General features: G+C 42.2%; 3 protein-coding genes across 16 annotated transcripts in view; 1 reads left to right on the forward strand and 2 right to left on the reverse strand.

Moving 5' to 3' along the window:
* Positions 1 to 18,110, reverse strand: part of LOC100678032 — a 46,131-nt gene extending 28,021 nt beyond the window's left edge. For 2 of the 3 annotated variants that reach the window (XM_008211519.4, XM_008211510.4), the window contains exon 1: positions 17,819 to 18,100. The gene's annotated coding sequence lies outside the window, so the exon portion shown is untranslated. Of the gene's footprint in view, positions 1 to 17,818 lie in introns of all 3 variants that reach the window. The other variant, XM_031924578.2, reaches the window with a different exon arrangement.
* LOC100118569 (phytanoyl-CoA dioxygenase, peroxisomal) overlaps positions 1 to 22,003 on the forward strand; it is a 70,538-nt gene extending 48,535 nt beyond the window's left edge. For all 12 annotated transcript variants that reach the window (XM_008211535.4, XM_031924582.2, XM_031924584.2 and 9 more), the window contains 5 exons: positions 18,648 to 18,804; positions 18,873 to 19,109; positions 20,636 to 20,831; positions 21,003 to 21,164; positions 21,309 to 22,003. In XM_008211535.4, the coding sequence (XP_008209757.1) occupies positions 18,674 to 18,804; positions 18,873 to 19,109; positions 20,636 to 20,831; positions 21,003 to 21,164; positions 21,309 to 21,452 (870 nt within the window). In that variant the 5' untranslated portion in view covers positions 18,648 to 18,673 and the 3' untranslated portion in view covers positions 21,453 to 22,003. The remainder of the gene's footprint in view (positions 1 to 18,647; positions 18,805 to 18,872; positions 19,110 to 20,635; positions 20,832 to 21,002; positions 21,165 to 21,308) is intronic.
* On the reverse strand, positions 20,899 to 23,315 carry LOC100118604 (UPF0454 protein C12orf49 homolog). The gene is made up of 5 exons (XM_001602486.6): positions 23,052 to 23,315; positions 22,671 to 22,950; positions 22,346 to 22,591; positions 22,043 to 22,258; positions 20,899 to 21,918 (listed from the first exon to the last, which is right to left on the reverse strand). Exons 2-5 carry the CDS (start codon positions 22,776 to 22,778, stop codon positions 21,499 to 21,501), a joined length of 990 nt encoding a protein of 329 aa, XP_001602536.2. The 5' UTR covers positions 22,779 to 22,950; positions 23,052 to 23,315; the 3' UTR covers positions 20,899 to 21,498.
* Between the last annotated feature and the right edge of the window lie 29 nt (positions 23,316 to 23,344).

Here is a 23,344-nt window from a genome sequence, read left to right on the forward strand (position 1 = left end):
AATCGACGCGTCTATTATCCCGCGGCGAGGAGAGCTTGCGTGAGCCGAAACCACCTGTACACGCCGAGATCATCGCGCGAAAGCTCTCTCGCTTCCCGACCGCGCGGTGGAGCTTTCTAGAACAAGTCCAACTTCTCTCTTCTGACTCTTCCCACCAGCATGTGCGCGAAAAGCACTGATTCACTTCCGACGCGTCGAACGGGATTGTTTGCTCGAGAATACAGCGCGCGCAGGCGAGAGACGAGAGCTTTTTGGGATGCCGGCGTAATTCGAGCCGTATTTAAGTCGTGGAAATTAGCAAATTGCCGAGAACGAGAGTTGGTACTTCATTGTGCTTTTCATCGTACAGGTGGCTTTGACATGCAATTAAGCTCGTGCGGGCATGTCATACGCGTGGGTGCAGAGATTTACGCGCAGATGATGCGCTTACAGAGGATTTTAGATGAGCTTTGTGCGTAGAATAGGATACGTTGGTGTACGCATTTTTGTTGCGTTAATTCGATACTGATTATTCGCGACGTTGGCGCATTGCAACTCGTGGTGTATTTCAGAATATGCTAGGATGATTATTTTTATTTTTATACCGGGAACCGAGCAAAGAAGAATGACGTTAAAGACGATCCGTTACAGTGTGAAAACAGTATCGCAAACTCTTTACATCGCGCGTAAAAAGCTGGATTTGCATGCACACGTCGCTCTGACATTTTTTGTCCTCGTCACAAATTGAAGTTCCGCATTTAGCTCTTCACTTCGAAGACTCTGTCTGCTTCGACCTTCCTCAAATACAGCGTACATTGCGCACACTTTTACCGAAAACAAGCGAAATACTCACTGCTCCAACTTTAAAAATGATTACAACACAAGTTCATATCATCTACGCCTACACGCGGGAGCTTCCATCATAAACAAACGTCGTGAGATCACAGCCTCCTGTATACTATCGGGACTAATTCAGTTCGAGCACGCGAACTATATAATCAGTGGCGATGAAAGAAAAATATATTCCTCCCCGCATCTCTATCCCCCTAACAAATAATCGTCGTGCAATTTCTCACAACCATAGGCTAGCCCCCCCCCCCCCCCTCGCTCTCTCCTCTCCCGGCGCACAAGAGTTGACTTCATCTTTTATTGGAAAACACCTCGAGTTCCTTCGACTCCGCCGCGGAAATAAAGCCTCTCGAGAAAGTCGAGGGAGAGATAGAGACGAACTGTGAGAGAGAGTATAGCCATCTATATACGTGCTTATACAAGGACGAAGCGTCGAAGGAGAATCGAGCCCGATAAGAAAATATTTCCAAGTCAAGATAACCGAAAGACGCAAACTTAGTTTGCCGCTCGCTCTCTCGACTACTACTATACACAAGACCATGTCCCCTTTTTGTTTGGCTCTCGTCGGCGCGATGAATGCAATTTTCCTCCCTGTTGCTGCGCGTGCGAAGTTGTGTATGGAAAACTTTTTCGGTCCTCGTGTGACGTAGGTACCCGAGCGTCCCTCTGATTATGCAGGGTGTAAGCTATCAATCAACCGACTTAAAAATAGTCCAAGTGATAAAGCACGTATTTTCCTCGCTACAGCTCGTGAAAAATATACACAACAATGCGAAGAGTACAGAAAATAACGCGCATCTAACAAGTGAAGCACGCGTTACATCTCTCGTTTTCACCCCGACGCATAGAGAAGAGCCAGTGCGCGACGCCCCGTCGAGTGACAAATGCGGCGAGTCGTATTCAGCTTCGGTGCTGCACGTCCCGACTGTATTTTCCCGCCACTGTAACCCCGACGCGTTTCCTCGTATCGGGAAATTCGAGAATAACGATCTAATGAGGCCTGGACTTCGTATCGGCGCCAGATTCAAAAGGCTTGCACCTTTGCTCGAATTTCCACGTGCAGTCGGCGCTTTCGACGGAGCTTCTCGAATTTCGAAGCTCGTAAAAGTTGGAGAATCGACGCTAAGACGACCGCTTTACGAGCTTTCCCGGAAATAACTTACGGCCGTTGTTGAGATTACACACACATCCGCGAGTCGTGCTTTTGCTTACGCAGCGCGATGTATAATCGTTCGCGTACGGAAACGCATCAACAACGTTATTAAGTTCGGCAAACGAAGCTAAAATCTCGTGCTGGAATTTTCCATCTCGAGAGCGCGCGGATATTTCTTCTGGAACCAGTAGCGGCTAGTACACAAAGCACACCGTAGATAAGCTCGAGGAAAAATGCTCGACGCTTATTCAGGATTACCAAGTCGGAATCTAAAACGGACTATCCGAATTACAATAAAGCCGAGAAAGAGAAAGAGACCGTGCGCGGGAGAAAAGACACAATAAGCCGTGGAAACGTCGCCCGAAGGAATGTTTATTATGTGCGCTTGCAGATTCCGACTCGACACACGCATACACACGAGAGGCAAAAGTCGCGCAGGCGTAATAACCGAATAAGCGCAGCTCGTAACAAGCAATCCCGGTAATGCACTGCTTTCTCGCTCGCTCTCGCTCGCAATAAACGGAGCTTTTAGCGTCCACTGCTCTCTTATTTTTCGGGAGAGTGTGTACGAAAAGCGCCGGGGATTTCCGTATATTGCATCGATCTCTCGTGCTTGCGCTACATGACACATGTACACAGGACATGACGCCCGCGTGCAGCAGTAGCAGCTCCTCCGAGCTGGATGAAAATGCGCCGGCGGCCAAGGCCGCGGATTTGTCGGCGTACGAGTGAGAGAGACGAAAGGGGGAATGCCGCTGGATAAGTGAACTATTGCTGGGATCTCTCTGTCCGCGGGAAAAGAGAGCTTTCGCGCGGATTTCAGTTCCCGCGCGCGAGCTTGCACGGTTCGTTCGTTCTCTGTCTCCGCGCGAGATGTCTGCTTCGATCTTGATTGCTAGCGGCGATTCTATATGTATAGAAAGAGTAGCTTGAGAAGGAGGGGGGCGATGCTGCGAGGCTCTCGAAGGACGCGGCGATAAGGAGGGCTGTGCGCGGATCTAGATAAAAATTCATCGCGGCAATCCGATGACTCGTTTCGTCGTTTCTGGTCAATTCAGATTCAGACGGTCCTGGATAAATCCTTCCGATAATCTGCTCTCTATTCTAACGATAATCTCACATATCTCGGATATATTATATTCCGGTTCTACCTTTTCTTTCCCAGCTCTCATCTCTCTTGTCCAATAAAGAAGAGATCCGCGAAAGCATCTATATATTACATTACATAATGCGCACCGAAGAGCAACATTTGCCACATGACATCCAGCGGTGCGTCAGCAGTAGCATCTCTCTCACTCTCGACTGTGGCGGAAACCCTTTGCGAAGCGCCGAGCCATTATGCGCAGACTTGGACGTCGGTGAAATCGGAAAACGAAATTTGCGAACAAAGAACCGTCATAAAGTCCATGTGATGTGGCCCCAGAGAAAGAGCCTCTGAAATATTCAACAGCTGGAGGCCACGGAAGAATATTATTTCACGTCGTACAATGCTGCCGGTTAGAGAAAAAAATATATGAAGGCGCTATATAAACATACTTCGTCGAAGATATGATGCGGGAAGGGGAAAGTTTTTTAGGAACCCTTACGCTGCGGAAACTGTGCAGATCGTCGAAATCCGAAAGTCTCGTTCAAAAAGACATCCGGCAGGAACGACGATCATTACGCAGACGCGCCGCCGTGGTAATGTAACAAAGTTTTATACGACTAATCGAGAGCCGCGACAGATGTGCGAGAGACAGACGCTCGGGAGTCTAGAAGAGAGAGCTTGCGCCCCCGAGCTTGCGATCGATGAAAACTATTTATACACATGGAACTGCAGGACGTTGGGGAGATGTAATATGTATACTGGCTTTATGATTCTGTTGCACGATTGTAAAAACGAGTCGATAATTCGATGAATCAATAAATTAGCAGTCGATGCGCTTGGACGTCCGGCCTTCTTTCCTCGAATAAACACTCGAAAAGTCATTGGGCAAGCGCCAAAAAAGAGAGAACAATCCCGATTCTACAGTGCCTATAAAACGAGTCGTCCCACGTGTTACATAGGAAACCGAATCGCAATCAGTCCTTTATTCATATTCACGTCCACGGACCTCCTCTCTGAACTCGCTCGCGGACGTGGTACATGCCAAGAATCGCCTTTCGATAACACATTAGTAAACATGAGACAGTAAAAGCTCAAATCGAATCGATCGAAGTACACATACAATACCCTGCAGCGTCGGCCTATCTGATGTCGAGGCATTCTTTTTCAAATCGCATGTCCTTCCTTGTACGCCTGTTCTCGTGCGCTGCACGGAAAATACAACACATACTATACATGTTATACGTGTTATTTATGATTTGAATCGTTTGACGTTTCGGCGCCGGCTCTCGTATGTGTGTGCAAACTTGTTTATGTCGTCGATGCGCGCTTGAATTATTTTCGCGAATTTACGCGCTGCAGAGAAAGACGACGCGGTGCTGATCAAACAGAGATTTATTTATTTGTTCGTACTTTTCTTAGCTAGTTTCTTTACAAACGGCGAAAAAGTTTACATCCTCAAAATGACATCGCATGATCGGTAGCGAATTATCGCAGGGATTAATCAATCTAAAGTATAATTGGATCAAAATGTTCTTATCGGACGTGTCATATTCCCACGCGCACCTCGCTGAAATATAGATGGCCATAATCTCGGCGAGGGAAAGTCCTCCGCCCACGAAAGGAAAAAAAAGGAGTCCGCTAAGAGCTTCCATTCGCAAATGACTTTCCAGCTGAAATCCTCCCCTAAACGCGCGTCGCGCGAGTAGTCCATTAGGTCTTATCACGTAGACTGCCTACCTAATACTCCGCTACATGCGAAGGCCGAAGTGACGCCGCGCACAAAAGCGAAATGAGGAAGCCCGATAATCAATGGGCTAATCCGTAATCTTGTCTCGTCTGGCTGTGGCAGCCGAGACTCATGCCGCCTCTTGTTGGGGAAAATCTCGCGCCTCGCGTACGTCTTCGCGGCGCTTTTTTACTTTGGATTTCTCAGATATAATATGTATCTATTGCGTGCAATACGCGCGTATTCGCTTTGTGAGCGCTTCGCTTTCGTTTTCGCTTTTATTGAAAGTATGTATAGCGTGTACGTATATTTCGTGAAATTGAAGAAAACGTTACAACCCCCGTTTGTTATTGCAACGCTTGCCTATATATTGATGCATCATTGGAAAATTCAATATGTCGATTCTGTGAAGTTGAAAAAAAAAACGATTGTCTCGCACTTAAACAAGCTGTCACATCGGCGAGCGTCGCGTTTTACGCATATAGGGAAAGCTTTAAAGCTCAGAATCCAAAAAAGTTGCGCGTGACAATGCACGAATTTTGTAATAATTGAGCTGTAAACTAAATAATCTATAAGCTAAGGTAAACTTTCCTGTAATTTTAGCGATTTCCATTATTTTCCCTACCCCCAAATCATTTCCTCGTAAATAGAGTCGAGAAAGAAAAGGGAGCGACGTCCCCTAAACCGGAATGAAAAATCAAGCACTTGGTCTCAGTAACTGGATAATATATCTATATACTCTCAGCGGAAGAATCTTTTCTCTTCCATTTTTTCTCACATCTTGATCGAGATACACTTCTGGTTGACTGACGACTAAGAGTATAGTATAAATGAGACTGTTTTGGCACAGTATACGGCGTTACATTATACACGCGGCTCTCGTAGATCACGATGAGTGAAATAAAAAAGCCTGTGTGCCACCTGTCGTCGCTATGGCCGTAGAGTCGAAAACTTTTAGCGTCTAGTACACGTATCACTATACGGTGGTTCACAGTATACGCCTATACATGTATAGTTAAAAGGGACGCAAACTCTAATGTCAAAGTCACTGTGTGTCGGACTCGGGCCGAACTTTCCCCGACTCCGGATTTTCATCGCAAAGTGAGCCTGCAGCGGCACAAGAGAGGTGTCACTCGCATCGATCCTCCCTAGTTCTCTCTCTCTCTCTCTCTCTCTCTCTCTCTCTCTCTCTCTCTCACACACACACACACACACACACACGTATACGCCTTATTCGAATCGAAAAATATACAGGACGCTGCATGCAGGAATCGATTGCATCGCGCGCGCGTCCTACTTTCGACGAGTCAGTTCTCCTCCTATATTAAGGATACACGCTGTATACGATGTGGACGATCATTTTATTTTTTTCTCTCCCTAGCGCCTGCGACGCCGCCTTTTTAAAGCCGTACACACACGCGCGGTTTTATGTATCTGACACGCGACGCGCTCGCGCCAGGCGCAGCCTTCGAACGTCCGCGCCTTTTTTCCGCCGCCTGCACCCTGGCGATCCCTTTTGCTTACTCGCGCTTATTATATAGATTGGCGCCGTGGGTGAAAATGTGCTGACGGATTGTTTAGTCGAACTGTTGCATCGCCGGCCGCGATCGGCTCTCTGTGTCAAGGGTGAACTCCGAGTTTTGGGGACGATTATTGAACTTTCAGCATCGGTTTTTCATGTAAACGATGTATAGATCGTTATATTGCCACTTTGCACGTGGAAAACTTGAGTAACTCGCTTATAACGACCGGCGGTAAAACTAACGGCGTTTATGTTTAAATTGATACGCGAACCATATGCGCACGCGTGCAGTTACAAAATCGATGTGAAAAACGAGAGACGATTACATCGCAACAAATTCGATTGGGACGTTTCGGCAGCTGATGTCTTCGTGCAATTGATTAATTCAGCGTATACAGGGAAACGTATCAATTATTCATCCTAACGACTTCCAGCGATTACCACACATTTCTTCGTGCGACGCGCGGAAAGTCGCGAAGCGAAAACCTATTTTCAATGAATTTTTCAATAGTCGTGACGGGATATGCTAATTGCTTGTAATCGTATACTTTTTTTTACTGTCCTGCAAATTGAGTTACTATACTACGCTTCTGCAGACTAGTGAAATTCCGCCAAATCTTATCGGCTCCTCATCATCGCCGTCATCGCATAAATATAAGCAGGCTTCGCTGTACTGACTGTAAAACGATCAACAAAGCATCGACAAGGCCGTGTCCCTACACGCCACGAAATAAAGCCTCAAAGTCAGGCATAAATTTCGAGCGTCACTTTTCACCCGACGGCATCCGATTATCACATATCAGAAAGGGGCAGAAGCGAAAGTTTCCGCTTTACATACGCGCCTGCGTTTACGCATCCTTTTTCCGCTGCGATGCGGGATACGATATAGTATTCGTCGATGAGATTTGAAAGCACGACTTGGGCTTCACACATTTTTATAGCGAGGGGTTGTCGGCCGCGTATACAGTCTACTGCTTGACCTTGACACTAGCCGATCGCCGCCGCGATCGTTTCCACCCCTTTTCGGTATATAGAAGATAATGTAATCCTGCGCGATGTACCTGTCGTGTCATTGAGATGCTTGAATTGGTAAGCGAGGTGTTTTTTGTTTTGGCGCAGTGCTGAATTATTCGAGAGTATAGCCCCTTTTTATTGTAAATTTGAATAACGGATTTTTTCGTCGCTGATTGATGCTATCTCAAGTTTTGTAATTTTACCGTAAACAGAGACGATGTTTACCTGCCCTTTAAATCAATATCCAATTTTATCATTGCCCGTGCGTATAATTTTCTTTTCACTTATGCATAACCGCTGCGGCGCCGTCGAAGAATCCAATATCATAAAAATTCCGCAGGCTCCCATATATTTTATTGCGCATACTCTCACTGCCGTATAATTTAATTTGAAAAATGCGCGCGCAGTCTCGATTTTAAGAACAGGTATGTTTGCGCACGCGAGATGCAGAGCCGTCAAAAATTCAATCTCGCGTTCGCACTGCGGCATCCCCGAGCGACCTTATATCGCAAAGTGACGATCTCTTATAAAGCTCGGAGAAGCGAACGACGTGATTTCGATTGTTCGAATGTATTTCCACGGTGTGTTTCTGTGTATCAAATCCAAATGTTTTATACGTTGTATACTTATAGTTCACACAGCTCAATCCGAAAAGCCATCCATCACGATTGCCGAACAGCCCTCATAAATCGTAAGGCTATATAGGCTCGCGCAAAGGTAATCAAAATAATTGAATACACATACCGTAGCGTAATTACGGCTAATCCCCGCACAGGCGTAAAATCACGAGCTCGCGTGAGATAAGTATCGGGCAGAATTACATCCGGCGCGTGTTCACCTCCTCACGTATAATACGTATAAAATCTGGCGCCCGCGCAGACGACGGTAGCGACGGAACTACTTTACTCGGGGATTAAGCCCGAAGCGAGAGAGAGAGAGAGAGAGAGAGAGAGAGAGAGAGAGAGAGCAGCGGCTTTAGTTCTACGCTGTTTACCCCTTGCGAAATTGCTCTTAGCTGTTTGTTGTGGAATAGCGAAAAAACGAAAAAAAAAATTACGCGATCCTCGCGTGAATATAATGGTTCTTCGACTAGTTTTTCAAGTGCGCGTATATACGTGATTATAAACCTTTTCTCGCATGAGCTCTTGTTCTTGATAAAAGCCGTGTATAAGATCTCGTCGCGAACGAGAGCTCTAAATAGATCAAATAATTTCTCGATTTAAACTTTGGAGATTACGCTCGAGTGGAGGAACTTTCCGATCCTGCCACGGGATATGAACGTATCTCGACATCTTGTTATTGATGTACTTCAAATTTTCCTCGAGCGAAAAATACCGGAGCGAGTGCCGAGGAAACTTGCTGCTCAGAGGAACTGGCTGGATTTCTCGTTATTTCTCGGTGTAATTGATTTCCTCTCCGTACTTTTACAAATATACTCGAAAAGAGCACACGTACATAACATTTCCTCGTAGCGCACGTGACATTCATATTTAAGAGCCTCTCGGCATAAGCTCAGGGAACTCATGGCCACATCTCCCGCAGCAATAGTTCTCCGAGGACCGCCGAATTTGAGATGCAATCAAAACGTCCCCCATTTCCCATGCCTCCCTTGAGATCAAAGAGGTATATATCCATACACGCGCATACCCACACCCGGATTTAGGTATTGCACATTATATTTGATGCTGCGTACCGATAAAACGAAAAGCTGTTGATTCGTTATTCATTCCCGTGCGGATCCTGTATAAACAAAAATCTAACGAACATTTTATTTTTCAACGTTAAGTATACATAATTTATTTATCGCTTCTAATACTCGAGCAAAAAGAAATTTCCAAAAAAAAACAAGAAAATCCTCTCGGGATACAGCTCAAACACCCACGCGGAAAACCCTTCGGCGAAACATAAACGAAAGTGAAAACAAGTCCGTAAACGATCGGCCCGAAGCCTCGTCTTGGCACACACACACACACGTTGTCCGTCGCCTTTGATAAATCACCTGCCGCTCACCGCTACGCGATAGGGCTTCACCGTTACGTGGGTATATATACGTTTTCATCGCGCATCCGAAATTGCTATTTATTGATGGAACCTTTCTCTCTCTCTCTCTCATTTCGCTCCACTTTACACCGATACACCTTTTAAATGTGTATATATATATGGAAATGAATTTTCGATGAGCAGGACGCGATGGGGATGCGCCTTTTATAACACATCCGAACTCGAGGAGAGCAATAAATTCTTGGGATTTTTCTAAGGAAACCCGACGAAGGGCGCGTTCAAGCGACGTCGAAAAGTGTATTTATCACGACGGCCGCGCGAGAGTGCTGGACGTGTTAGGCGGATTTTAAAAGGATATTAATCACGCGACCCGAGACCCGAATGAGTTTCCTACGTGATTGTTGCGATCTTGAAAATTCTTTTCTTTCGTCGATCCATTTTACTGTGGTAATTGATGGATGCTTAATCGTAATGTCGAGTCACCATTTCTTCGACGAAGGAATAATCTTTTAAGATTACGCGTGTTTTACCGAGTTCTCCATTTGAGTTTGAAATTTCCTGATTAATATCAAGGGAAAAAAATTATTCGAGAAGGCTACTCTCACCAGACATCAGAGCGGCTGAGCTCTAGACCTTAATTAATGTTTGCGACGCGAAGTTCTGTCCAGTTGCTGAATACGCAGAGTCTTGTGGCTAAAGTTTCTCTTCGCTGTGAGGACACGAAAATGTTTTCCAATTTTTATTTAGACACGCAGCTGTACCGAACCCTGATAAAATAAAATTTAAACATATTTGCCGAAAAGCTTTTGTCGTATGTTTTCATAATTTAAGAAAGTTTCTTCCATATGGGAAGACTTTCGCGTTTCCCCAATAGAAAAGACTTCGACCGAAAGGACGTTTTCCGACACTTCTCACGGTCCAATATTCTTACAAGATGCGTAACAAATTCATTTTCCCCCTCTGTACGTGTGTATCTATTTTAACTCAACCTGATTCTGTAGAACGCAGCTTCCGTTTTTTTGCATTTTTATCGTATATATTAAATTACTGTACAGCGGAATACTACTTTAACACTTTTTTAATTCTATAGCAAGATCAATGCGCCCTCTGCATCATATTAAACATTTCCCTGGTAGAAATGTTAACGGTTAATAAGCTAAGTTTTAAGACACTTAGCTAAGTTGTGGTTTACGATTTAACTAAATAAGCGTTTAACCGTTATAAATGCATAGATATGACGCATTAACTCATAATAAAACGAAACTTTTGCTTGAAATTTGTCAAATGACTGTTACAATCCAAAAATTGTAGAAAAATACGTTACAATCGTAAAAAATCCAAATATTCGTAATAAGACATATATACGTTTTAATGCCAAAAAAGGGAAAAACAATTTTTAACTTAATAATAATACTGATGTGGTATTATAGATACGCATCACTAAAATATTAGCAATATTTTAATTTTTTTTTTACATTAAAATTTGATAAAACTGGCCAATTAAACTTAACTTTTTAACGAATTTCAACCGTTAAGGGGTCAAGCGTGGGTTAAATCCTGCAAAAAAACAAAAAGATATTCTTCTTACTAAAAAATTTTTATTTGATATAATTTGAAAAAAAAATTCTATTGAAAATATATAAAATATACACCATTTTCATTGAAAAAAAACATGTATATACCTTGTAAAATCATTGACCAGAATTCATGACATTTCACTATATAAATAAGTGTTAGTCACTTGCCACGGCTTTTTGAAAGATCCGGACCGTCTTCTTTACTCTATCCGGGCTTAAAATGTACCTTAAACATGCCCTTTCAGACCTAATGAAAGACATTTCTAAAAAATATTAATTAAATGTTGTTAGCAACAAGTAATGTTGAAAAATAATAATTAAATTGATTAGCTACGTATACAACGTATGGATAATAATATTTAATTAATATTTTTTAGAAATGTCTTTCATTAGGTCTGAAAGGGCATGTTTAAGGTACATTTTAAGCCCGGATAGAGTAAAGAAGACGGTCCGAATCTTTCAAAAAGCCGTGGCAAGTGACTAACACTTATTTATATAGTGAAATGTCATGAATTTTGGTCAATGATTTTACAAGGTATATACATGTTTTTTTCGATGAAAAGGGTGTATATTTTATATATTTTCAAAAGAATTTTTTTTTTCAAATTATATCAAATCAAAAATTTTTTGGTAAGAAGAATATCTTTTTGTTTTCTTGCAGGATTTAACCCAGGCTTGACCCCTTAATTTTCTACCAGGGTTTTATAGGTTAGAAACAAACTATCATTATTGGCCAATCGACGACCAATCAGAGGACGAATAGAATGATGATTCCTCTCTTTTTTAGAGTAGGATAGTCCAGTGACTCCAATACAAAATAATAATAATAATCTGTCCCCTGATGGTGAACCGAGGAAATCATGATCGCGCCGTTATATTGCCTTCCGTTTGTCGGTCCATTTCGTTGTCGACCGCGCAGCGCACGCTCGAAGTGCTCGTTTTTTCATGTCCGCGCCGAAAAAAAGCTTCATCCTGTGCGCCAAGTGGTCAAAGCTGATTCGCAGCAGCATACTGTAAAAATTCTCCAATCTTCCGCACGGAACCAGTGCTTTTCGGTCACAAAGTTCATGAGCTTTGCAGCGACTCAACGCGGAAAAGTTGCGCTTCGCGTCCCTTTATCGCGAGTTATTTTCCGCTGGAAGGACGTTACGAGTTTAACTGATCATAGGATCCTGTACAATTGAGGTATAATAAGCTTGTCTAATCTACTTTTAGCGTCATTTTCTGTTTCTGCTGCACTTTCGGGAGAATGAAGGATCTCAACTTTACCGATAATTTAGTAAGCTGGCGAAATAATTTCTCGGCTCAATAGTTCGCATTTTATATCTGCGGAGGATTTACGACTTTAGGAAAGTCGCAGAGGGCACGTAAGACGGCTTTTAAGTATTTTTATAAGTTATAAAACGAAGTTCTTAATTTGATTTTGAAAAATCTGACGATGCTCTCATAAAAACTTTTGTTATTATTTTGCAATAATAATAATTACCTACTGCCTCTCTATGTAATAAAAATCATGAATCGTCAAGCATGTGATTTTTTAAGAAAACTACCATTTTTCTCTCCATAAAATAAAAGCGTTTCAAAAAAAAACTTTGGAACCTCAGTGCAAAAAACTATATCTTTTTATCTAAAACCATAAACAAAGGGAACGACAACTTTCTCCTGAAAACCGAAGCCTCAGAAAAAAAATTTCACCTGAGGTGCAATAACTCAGCTAAAGGACTCTGGCTTTACCACATTTCACTTTTACGATCTAGCGCCATACCTAGAGGCATCCCTGCTGCGCTGCAGTACAAATTTCTCCGGCGTCGCATCCCTTCGTTTTACGGCCGTCTCAGACAATGGGTGCGAAGCATCGAACTACGGCTCTGCTCTTCGATTTTTCGCGTCCGAGCCCTTTATTACACCTTTACATTGCAGATTAGCGCCGTTAAGCGGGGGGTTACAGTCGACCACGAAGCCAAATCAGATGTCGCACACGAGGATGTTGGTAATTTTTGTAGCGATAGTGACAGACACTACAAAGATTTTACAGCTTTTGCTGTACAATAACAATATAAGATTATATAAATCTTATTGAAATTATATATAGAAGATAAAACTCTTGTTTTACCCTGAGTAAACAGCCTTAGGACAGTCTCGAAATCGTTCAACTACAACATATTCCAACTATATAATCAAAGAAAAGTAGACGTTAGTTTATTATTTCAATATACCTTCTCAATTACCGTCACGTCATAGCCGCCCGTTGAATCTTCCGCGAAATTAACCCCAGAACAATCAGCCCGAATAAATACTCAATCGCGTTAAAAGCGCGCTCGCGCGCGTGCCGCAACTTACCCCCTCGAATTATCCTAAAAAAACCGAGTAATACAGTCGGACCATTGAACTCACTTAACATCGCACCACGAGCTATATACCTATATTATATCCGTCTGTTCAGCTGATAAATGAGCAGAGGGTTATACACCCGAGACGGAGAAAAAGAAGAGCGACGGATATCCCGACACACGTGACCCGAACTAGGTTAACAGCCTTTTATCCGAATACGAGTGAGAGAGAAAGAACTGAAACGAGAAGGAACGCGGGAGAAGAGCCTGAGTGAAATTTACGGATACAACGTGACTCGGCCGAACGTATAGCGCGGGGGACTCGAATTTTCGAATTAACCGCGCGCTACTACTGGCAAGCCTCCTACGCGCCCGGGTGTCTGGCCAACTCGCGTTCGTCCATATCCCTATCGCTGATATACTTCACTGTTCGAGGACGTAGACATACGAGATTCCTGCGTTCCTTCCCTTTTCCCAGGGACACTTACGCTTTTCCGGGCGCGCGTCGATGCCTGCGCGGAGAAATCGTCAACTGGTTTTTTTTTCTTGTCGTGTACCGCTAAGGACACGGGCTTTTAAGACGCTTCTTTTCCCGGGACGTCGGTTTCAAATTCCGTGGGGTAGTGCCGAGGCCATTTTTTTTTATTTCAAACCGACGCTGTCCGCGTAACGCGATTGAGTCGTTTTTTTTATCGATGAAACGCGTGTAAAATTCGATTGGTCGTCGTACGTACATACAGGTATTTCTTCGTTAAAAGTGAAAACGTCGATGCGCCGCGCTAACCGCCAACGCATAAACTTTTTTTATCGCGCGTTCAATGTTTGCCACTATAGAGACATAGAGACATGGCAAACTCCCACGTGTACAGACTTTTACGATTATAGTTGCACATTCGAATGTATACTGCATCGCATAACGGTTCTGTGAAATAATTTTACAAATCACCGACGCAAACCGTATATAAAATATTCTAACCGTGCGCTAGTAAAAAATTTTCGAAACCCTTCAAAAGCCCTCTTTACACAAGGTGTAGGCACGTAAAAGGCGAGATTTTAACCAAGTAGCTGCAGCAGCGCGGGTTGTAAAGTAGGTGCCGATGCCCGCCGTAAAATAGAGCCATAAACAAAAATATCGGGTCACATACACACATAAGAAAGTAGCACATAAAAAAGTGCAACATCGCAACGTCGTCGGCCAAGCTTGAATTTCGCTCCGCGGTTCTATACGTGTATGGTCAACACACTTAACCCTCATAACTGCTGACCTATAAGTGCAGCTCTCGTATTCGACAATATTTGCGCGAAAACCACCTTGTGCGTTAAAAAAAAACTCACACACATGCACGGTCGAGCGCGCGCTTCGATCGTTAACACTTACCCCCCTGGCGTGTATATCCGACGATTTCGCGGCGTTTTATGCACTGAAAACAGGGGCAAGTGCAACGGTCGGCGAAGGAAGAAGACGCGCGTGGGAGAGATTTTTTTCTTTTCTTCGGAAGTACGTCATCGCGCGCATAGTTGGGGAAGCGAGTGCGTGGATTTTTGGTTGGATGCATTTTTAATAATCGGAAGCTGTATACGTATTACAATTGACGGAGGTTTATTGTGAGTTTCATATAGTTGTGTGTGAATTTTCTCGTGCGATTCGCGGGTTCGATTCCAGGAGTTGGGTGTTTGACGTATAGCCCGATAATGAAGAATTCGGTTGCGTGTATACCATGTGTAGCTATTGGGGGAAGGCATAGGAATTCAGCTTGAATTTCTTTAATGTAAATTGTGAAAATCATCGATTCGTGAAAATGCTATAAAAGGAACTTAGTGGGGGTTTTGAATTTGGATCGCCTTCCGAATTACAATTTGAATTCCAAGAAATTACTAAACTGTATAAAATCAAAGCAACTTTTATCGTATTTCCATTCGCTTATATATAAGGGCTATAAATACATTCGACTGTTTCAGTATATGACCTGAAAACACGAATTTCTATGTTGGTACGCGGTAATAAGGGTCATTATGCTATGTTACTTATTATTAGAACCTCCTGCAATAGAAAAGCTGTCATGTGTTCTCATATTTTCAACGAGGAAATTATAGTTTGCCTCAATTTTGATTAAATAACAACTCTATGTATGGAGTACTATTTTCTCGGCACAAAATAACAGGTTGATTATAATTATATTCTAAATTTATGATTTCACGGTAATTATGTATAATTATAAGCTCACAGTCAAAGTATAATGACACGATTATTATGCATGTTCTGCATATTAAAGGCGAGCGATAATCGATTTTTTCAAGTCTTATACAGTGGTATAGAATATTCATGGTCCAGAAAAATGTGATAAACTATGTAACACATTTTATGATGGGTTTCGATAAATCAATATGAATAATTGTAAAATAGATAGATTCAATTAAAGTCGACACTGACCATTCAAAACGCTCGTTCTAAATAATGATCTGCAACACATTGTCATCTCCCATTATGTGGATTATAGTCTGTTTTTAAATCGGACTAAATAAATATTGTAATCGATTAAATTCAATCGAACAGAAAGGGTAAAAATATTTATGACAAACCAAATTTTTCATTTTTAAGATTTCAAACGTCATAAACTCTGCACACCGCTCACGCTCGAAACATTTTCCCTAACTCTCTGAAATAGCTAGCGCACTTGTAATTCAAAACAATGCCCAATAGCGTGACCGCCGAGAGCAGTATAACAAAGGCGGCGCACAATGAAAGATCCGTAAATATCCATATGAAAAATAAGCAATAAAAAGAAGCCATACCCCAGCATCGAACAATACGCGTCGCAGTCGTTCATCCGAAATTTGAAAATTCGCCTTCAAGCTCCAGCGCAAAAATCGAGCTACCCGGAAGTGCGAAAAACGCGCGAGCTTTGATTTTCGCGCTTCGCTCGTCCCAACGAAAAAACAAGCGCGCAGACCTTATTCCATAAAACCGCGCGCGGAAAAGCAACAGCAAACCCGAACTCATTGTTTCAACTGGCGTCGACTACTGTACGGATGCACTGCACACATCAGTATACACGCATCTATAACCCCGGAAGGCGACGCAGCGCGAGAAAAGCGCTGACTATAATACATAACGCAGGGATCTTTAACGGACCGACGCGTCAAAGGTCCCACGGAGATATATATGCAGCTAGCGTATACCTCGTAGCGCATAGCTAAGGTTGTAGACCTCGAGATTAATAATTAACGGTACACATCGATTGCGTCTGACTGCTTGCTCTCCTTCCGCGCGGACTTTACCCCCTGTCCATGCGCATGCATAAATCCGTCTTTCAGCTGTGCTTCGCCGATGATTTTTCCGTCTCGTGCGCGATGTGGAACGCGAGCTTTTTCAGTCGCGGATCGTTCGCTATTGTGCAATAATTCGCGGAAAGCGACAGGTGACGATGCGAGGCGTTAACAGCGAGAATTGGTATATTGATTCGCTTTTTTGTTAGCTCCGCTCTAATAGGGAGCGCCGTGTGTCGTTGTTGCATTAGCATCGGCAGTGCTATATAATAGAATGTGTCATTTTTATACTGTTGTATACGATTAGTTGCAGTATAGAGCGTTGTTCTTTTTGAAAAAAGTTGTCCGAAGCGAGGTAGGCGATTCGCAACAGGTTTTTCAGCGAGAACATAATCGGAATCGTAAAACACTGAATAGCAATAATTATTAATCCATGACTGCGACGACTTATTATTAATAAAGCCGTACGTATATTGACGTAACGGTAATCCCTCAATCCATGTATTTTGATCATTACACTTTTTAGGGGCACAACGTGATGCTATACTATAGTTAACGGCCTTGGCGTGACCATCAATTTTAACGATAATGGAGAGGTATATTACAGACGAAAGGTTTATTATGCGATGGGATTTAACAGTTAACCGATGGATCGTTCGCGTCAATTAATATCTTTTAGGCATTAACGCGCTGGATTTTCATTACTCGCGATCGGGCATAATACCCATATATCGGTTGCTTTTATCTTTATTTTATTATTCGTTTCATCGAAAGAAATTTCGATGAACTACGTAGTTTTCAGCACACAAAAGGCTCGCATTTCATAAATATGCATACTACATCAGTATGCATATTGCCTGATTTAAGCCAGAATTGCGCCCATAACCGGCTTGATTTTCAATCAAATTCTTTTAAATTTGTTGCCCCCGATCGTAACATTATCCATTATAGTCTCTCTGCGGTTTATCAACAAAATATACGAATTTCCAAAGCCCAGTCGTTAGCGTCAGCCAGCAAACAAAAAATAACGATTACCTATAGACACTATAAAGCCTCGGTGTACGTACTAGCCACCGCTTCGATAAAAAAAACCCAAACGGCTCGAACAAAAGCTCGCGTAGAAATGCTGCTCCCCGTCGAAATCGACGAACAAAGAGCCCGCACGGCAGTCAAAATAAAAAATCGACACCTGTCCGTCGCGCGAAAAGCACGTACAGCTGCATTGAAAGCCGCCTTATCTACTCCCGCATTGAAAGGGAGAAAAAAAATGTGTATACATCATAGACTACTTTTACCAGGAGAAAACGACTCACCCAAGTGCGGTATCATTATTTTCCCTCGTTCTCGAGCGTACGAACACACTGGCCCTTATCTCCTCGTCCCAAGAAAAGAGGTTCTCGGCGCGCTAACAAGAGCAGCAGCTGATGGTGTCTCCGAAGCGCGGATCCACACCTGCTTTCGCACAGCAGCGCGCGATAGGCAAAGTATACGCGCGTGTAGTAAGTGTGTGTAGGAGAGGAGCGCGAGGAGCTTTCGCGTGCGCGTCGCAGGATCGTCGCGGCGGCTTTGATCGCCGGCCAGTAGCGCGAGCTTTTCGACGCTGCTTTCCGCCACGTGCTGCGAGCTGAGCGATCGCGCGGCGGCACGACGCACGCGCATCTCCGACCGCGGGGGCAAGATATATGTCATATATAGTGGGATGCGATCGTATGTATACTGTATGCTTTTTTGCGCTTGGATCGTTGCCTATACGATGTGAGATTTCTTGGAGACGTCGTTAAACTCCGCGTGTGAACATAGTAATTCCCGGCCGTTTCAAGGCCTGGTGATAATAGAAGTCGCAGTGAAGTACATAGCTTCGGCTTCCCTCGCGATTACTCTCGATAATGAATTAACTGCGTGCGACTCAATTCACAAATTGGTGCTAAAGAACACTTCCGAGAATTTCGCAATTTAACAATTCAACCGCTGCACTCTTTCCTCTCGTATATCTATGCGGTGTGGTGATAGCTATAACGTGTGCCAACTCTTGATAGCCTGCTATTTACTTTGGAACTGAACGATGCGTACTTATTCGTTATGTATCCGATCGATATTAATGGTAAAGGTGTAAAGCATACATAGACATTACCTTTATTGCAGATCAATAATAACGACTCGGCGGAAAAATGCAGAGCTTTACCTTAACGAGGGACACTGGTCGACTGAGCCACGCTCAAAGGGTCTTTTACGAGCGCAATGGTTTCTTGGTCATACCGGGGCTCGTTCCTCTCGACATACTCCAGAAGTGCAGTAGAAGGTAATTCTCGTGATATAAATTGACTCAATAGTTGAATAAATAAAAATATCCATGTGTTCATATAATAGATTTGACGACTACGCCACGGGCAAGATCCCAAAAGGTTTCACCACAGTGATGCGGGACGTTATCGACCGGAAATCGGTCAATAAGATCCAGGACATCCTCCACGACGAAGTATTCCTTGAATACTTCAGGAACAAAGAGCTTCTCGACGTGGTGGAGACTTTCACCGGACCCAACATACTGGGGGTGCACAGCATGCTCATCGCCAAGCCACCAGATGTAGGCTCTGGAAGTTCGAGGTATTATTGGACCACTGTAATAATGTTGTTTGTTATTCGCGTATATGAATAAATGCATGGACTCATATACGAGTGTACTACACGCATTCGTTTATCCAAGCAGCTGAATCCGTTGGCTCGGAAAATAAATTTCCTCTTGTTATTTCAGTATAATTAAATTATGTTTGTATGCGCCTCTCTTTTTTGTGCACAGCTCTCGTAACTCTATACTTATTCCCGCATGTTCTGCGAGAACAGCAGCTTTTTCTGCACCGTTTGTAAGAGCTATGGTTATAATACACTCGAGCCACGCGTCGCATATTTTAAGATTGTGGTAACAGAGCGCAAGTTTATCTCTCCGCCTCGTAGATACACGTACTTTGTATTAATAATGGAACTTTTGCTCTCGCCCTCGCGGTATTCGATCAAAGTGCCCACCACCGTTATTGTCGCGGACTTTCTCGCGTTTCGAAAAAATCTTATTTCCCACATTTTCTTCGAGTTCGCAAATGAAATAAAATAGAGAATAGGAGGGTAAAAAAATTAAATTTACGAGGAAATCCGTAAGACAAAGGTTGCGAGGTAAACACGAGAATCTGGGGAGAGCTCGGATCGCAACTTCTTTTAGTCACTCTTTCTTTCTGCTTTCATTTGCTTTTTTTTCACGCGGACAAAAGGGACACAAGAATGAGTTATCGCCGCCGAGATAAATCTAAGGGAGCAAAGTTCTCTTTATCTCGTGTATTGTACAACGATGTTTTTTTCAGAAAAGGCGTAAAAAACGCGCCGAGTATTTTTTTTAAATTAAGTGAAATAAAATACGTCTGTAATATCGTGAAGTTATTGTTATTGAAGCGAATTGCCAAACGGATTATCGTGAAGAAAATTACGACATTTTTTACGCGTACGTGCAGAGTAGTATAACTGCGCATTATAATTTCAGCGAATCCTGCGCGCGGAGCACCCTCGTATTCGTTCGTATTATAATTATAGAGATATGATGTTCAGAATTTTTAATAAAGCTTGGGTACGCTGTTTCGCGTACTACATACGTTTAAGCGAGAATAAAACGATCCAGCGATATTACTGTGAAAAATTACCTTTATAACAGCTCTGATATGTAGGTCGTAAAATAAAAATATAAAATACTTCAAAAGCTTAGAACAAAAATGTTACGCAGCTATTCAAAATCATTATAAAACTATAAAATATAAAAGCATTTCAAATTCTTCAAAAGAGGAGTATAGAGGGACGGATCAGGTACACCTGCGTACCGCTAACTGCATGTCCGCCACCTGCCCATTGTCTCTCGGAGTATAACGATGAGTTAATAATGAGAGGATCAGGTCGCGCTTGGTACGTGTTAATTACCCCCCCCCCCCCCCCCAATAAAACTACGAACGCGCGGAGCTCGTCTACCGCAGCTACGATATAACTGCGTCGACCCGCAAACTTCCATCGGTATACTCGTTATAGACCCGCACTAAAGAGAGAGTATTACCCATAATATTATATACACGTTAATATCCTCTAATAATGCTTTGCAGACACCCTCCGCACCAGGACCTCTATTACTTCCCCTTCAGACCAGCCAACAAGATAGTGGCCGCCTGGACTGCTATTGAAAAATGCGACAAGGCGAACGGCTGCCTTCACGTTTATCCGGGATCGCACCTCACCTACGACCTACAGCCTCACGGCTATCCCGAGGGCGCAGTCAACAAAATGTATCACGGAATACAGGTAATGGTCGTTTTTCCGATTGCCAGTATATAGCTTTCTGATGTAAAAACAATCTTCGACTCATAAATAATTTCAAAGCAATTTTTATCGAAATAGTCAAGGATATTCTCAGCTGTCTTTCTCTTTCATCTGTAAGAATAATAAGACTTGACAATATGCCCCGTATTCTAGGATTTGCCGGAGTCAATAAATTGGGTGGACGTCGAGATGGAACCCGGAGACACCGTCTTCTTCCATCCATTGTTAATACACGGCTCTTGGAAAAATGTCTCTACTCGAACGAGGAAAGCGATTTCCTGTCACTATGCTTCTGCTGACGTTGAATATATAAAGGTGAAGTTCTTCACTTTCGATAGCAGCTATACTTTTCTTTTAAATAAAACTAAATCATGTTGTATAGTAAAGAAAAAGTTTTGTCATTTCGACATTTCCGTTTTACATGAAGTAAGATAGTAACGGTTATTTGTTACTTTATAGGTCGAAGGTACCGTCCAACAGCTCATCGAAGAGGAAGTTTTAGAAATATTTAGACGCCGTTTTCCTAGCTCTTCGGACATAAACTTTATCGACATTTGGAAGCTCCGGTCAATGCTTATGAGAGGTATACAATCTTCTCTATAAAACGTTTTGAAAAATGCTTAAATATTGCTTTTCTGGGGTCTATCGTCTAAATTGAACAACGTACGTTAGCTTTAATTTGAAACAAGTTCGGATACACGCATACAGTGGATTCGTTAGATTTGGAATATTCGTGAAGTAGGAGATGCAGGTAAAGTAATTCTACTGCAGAAGAAGATGTAAAAGCGATCCTGAGATCGTTATCATTATTATTAAGCGATATCGAGTTTCTTTTATGTCTTTGCGTTAAATGATTACTGGGAAGTTGAAGAATGTAACAGTGTTTGTATAATGGATTTTTGTACGTATTTTCGTGCTGCACGCTAGCACTGGAAGTACGGCATGCCGCTAGACACAACTGAAAGCGATCGAGACTTCGCAGCCGTAACTTCAAGATGTCCTCACCTCGTCTTAGTTTCAAATTTTCTTTACGTATTTGATCAATGGTGAAACTCTTCCTCTTTTTTACCTGCAATTTTAAGACATGTTGTTATTTTGTATAAACGGTGCAAGTGTATATGAATAAAGTTTGTTATTTTTATTAATACTATGAATGCTCAGTATTTTGGTTTTATTGATTCACTAACAAGTACCTTGTTTGGGTCCAGACAACAGGAGACGCAATATTCGTAGATTGTACAGCAACCTTGAGGACTGCATGTTTTACAACTGTATCTAGTTTTTTTTGAAGAAGGCACTGAACTGGATATAGTTCTCTGATCTGAAGCTTCCAAGCTGCAACAGCCATTTGATAGTACTTCATGCCGAGAGCACACATAGCCTTTCTCATCAACAATTAGTAATTTGCCCTGAAATAAACATCAAGATAAAGCTTTACAAACGTTACAAGCATTACAATGTAATATTCTGATGATGAAAAATATTATTTTGCTTACTTGAACTGAATTACGACAAGGTTTTGAAGAAGTTTCATTTTCACCGTAACTGTCAATATTAGCGAATTCTACTGAGTTGGCATTTCCTACATCATTCATCACTTCCATTTGCCATAGCAATGGCTTACCAGGAGATTTGACAATCTCTTCATCCCCATCTTCATCATTAAAAATATCATCGCTGTTTTCTCCAATGATCATGTTATCCATATCATCAAAATCATTTCCAAAAGTCAGTCCTTTTTTCTAAAGAAGAAATCAATCATAATTTTTGCAATTCACAGTAATTTAATAAAGCATTATGTATTGGTAGAGACAGACATACCTCATTACGGAATAAACTAAGTACACAGTATATAAATAAAAGAGCAAAAATCAGTCCAAATAATAATCGTCGACGAAAGTATCTGAAAATACTTGTCCAAATGGACATGCTTCGACAACTTATTTTCAAGTTTGATTCTCAAACTTTGGTATACTTTCCAAACACTTATATTCATATAAAAATAGAGTTAAAATGCTTTTTTCTTCAGCAATATTGTTGACGTACATTACGTTTGATAAATGCAATCTTTGATTAATATGTGTATCACTATTGACGTTGTCTGGAATATAAGTAAAGCAGGTTTGTTACATGCTTAATTATGTAATATATAAAAATAAATTACGGGCATGATTTGTTAAAGAAATAAATAGTACTACTAACGGTTTAGGTTATGTTACTTCAAAATGTAAATACGAATACATCACTGTACGTTTTGTCAGGATTGTGACTTGATAATAGTTATGAGAATATAGTGTAAATCGTACAAAAGCGTCGATGTTCTGGCGACAATATTAAGTATAAATTGATTAAATGTTTACAATTACTTCGACTACCAGAAGCATCTACGTTCTACCAACGAAGATAGACTTTTCGTTGGTATAGTTTTGTTGTAAAAATTACGTTTATACGTTTAGTTCTGTACTCACCTGGCAGGTGTCGCTAAAAGTCACTTT

The sequence above is a fragment of the Nasonia vitripennis genome, chromosome 2 (assembly GCF_009193385.2).
Source record: "Nasonia vitripennis strain AsymCx chromosome 2, Nvit_psr_1.1, whole genome shotgun sequence".
Lineage (NCBI taxonomy): Eukaryota > Metazoa > Arthropoda > Insecta > Hymenoptera > Pteromalidae > Nasonia > Nasonia vitripennis.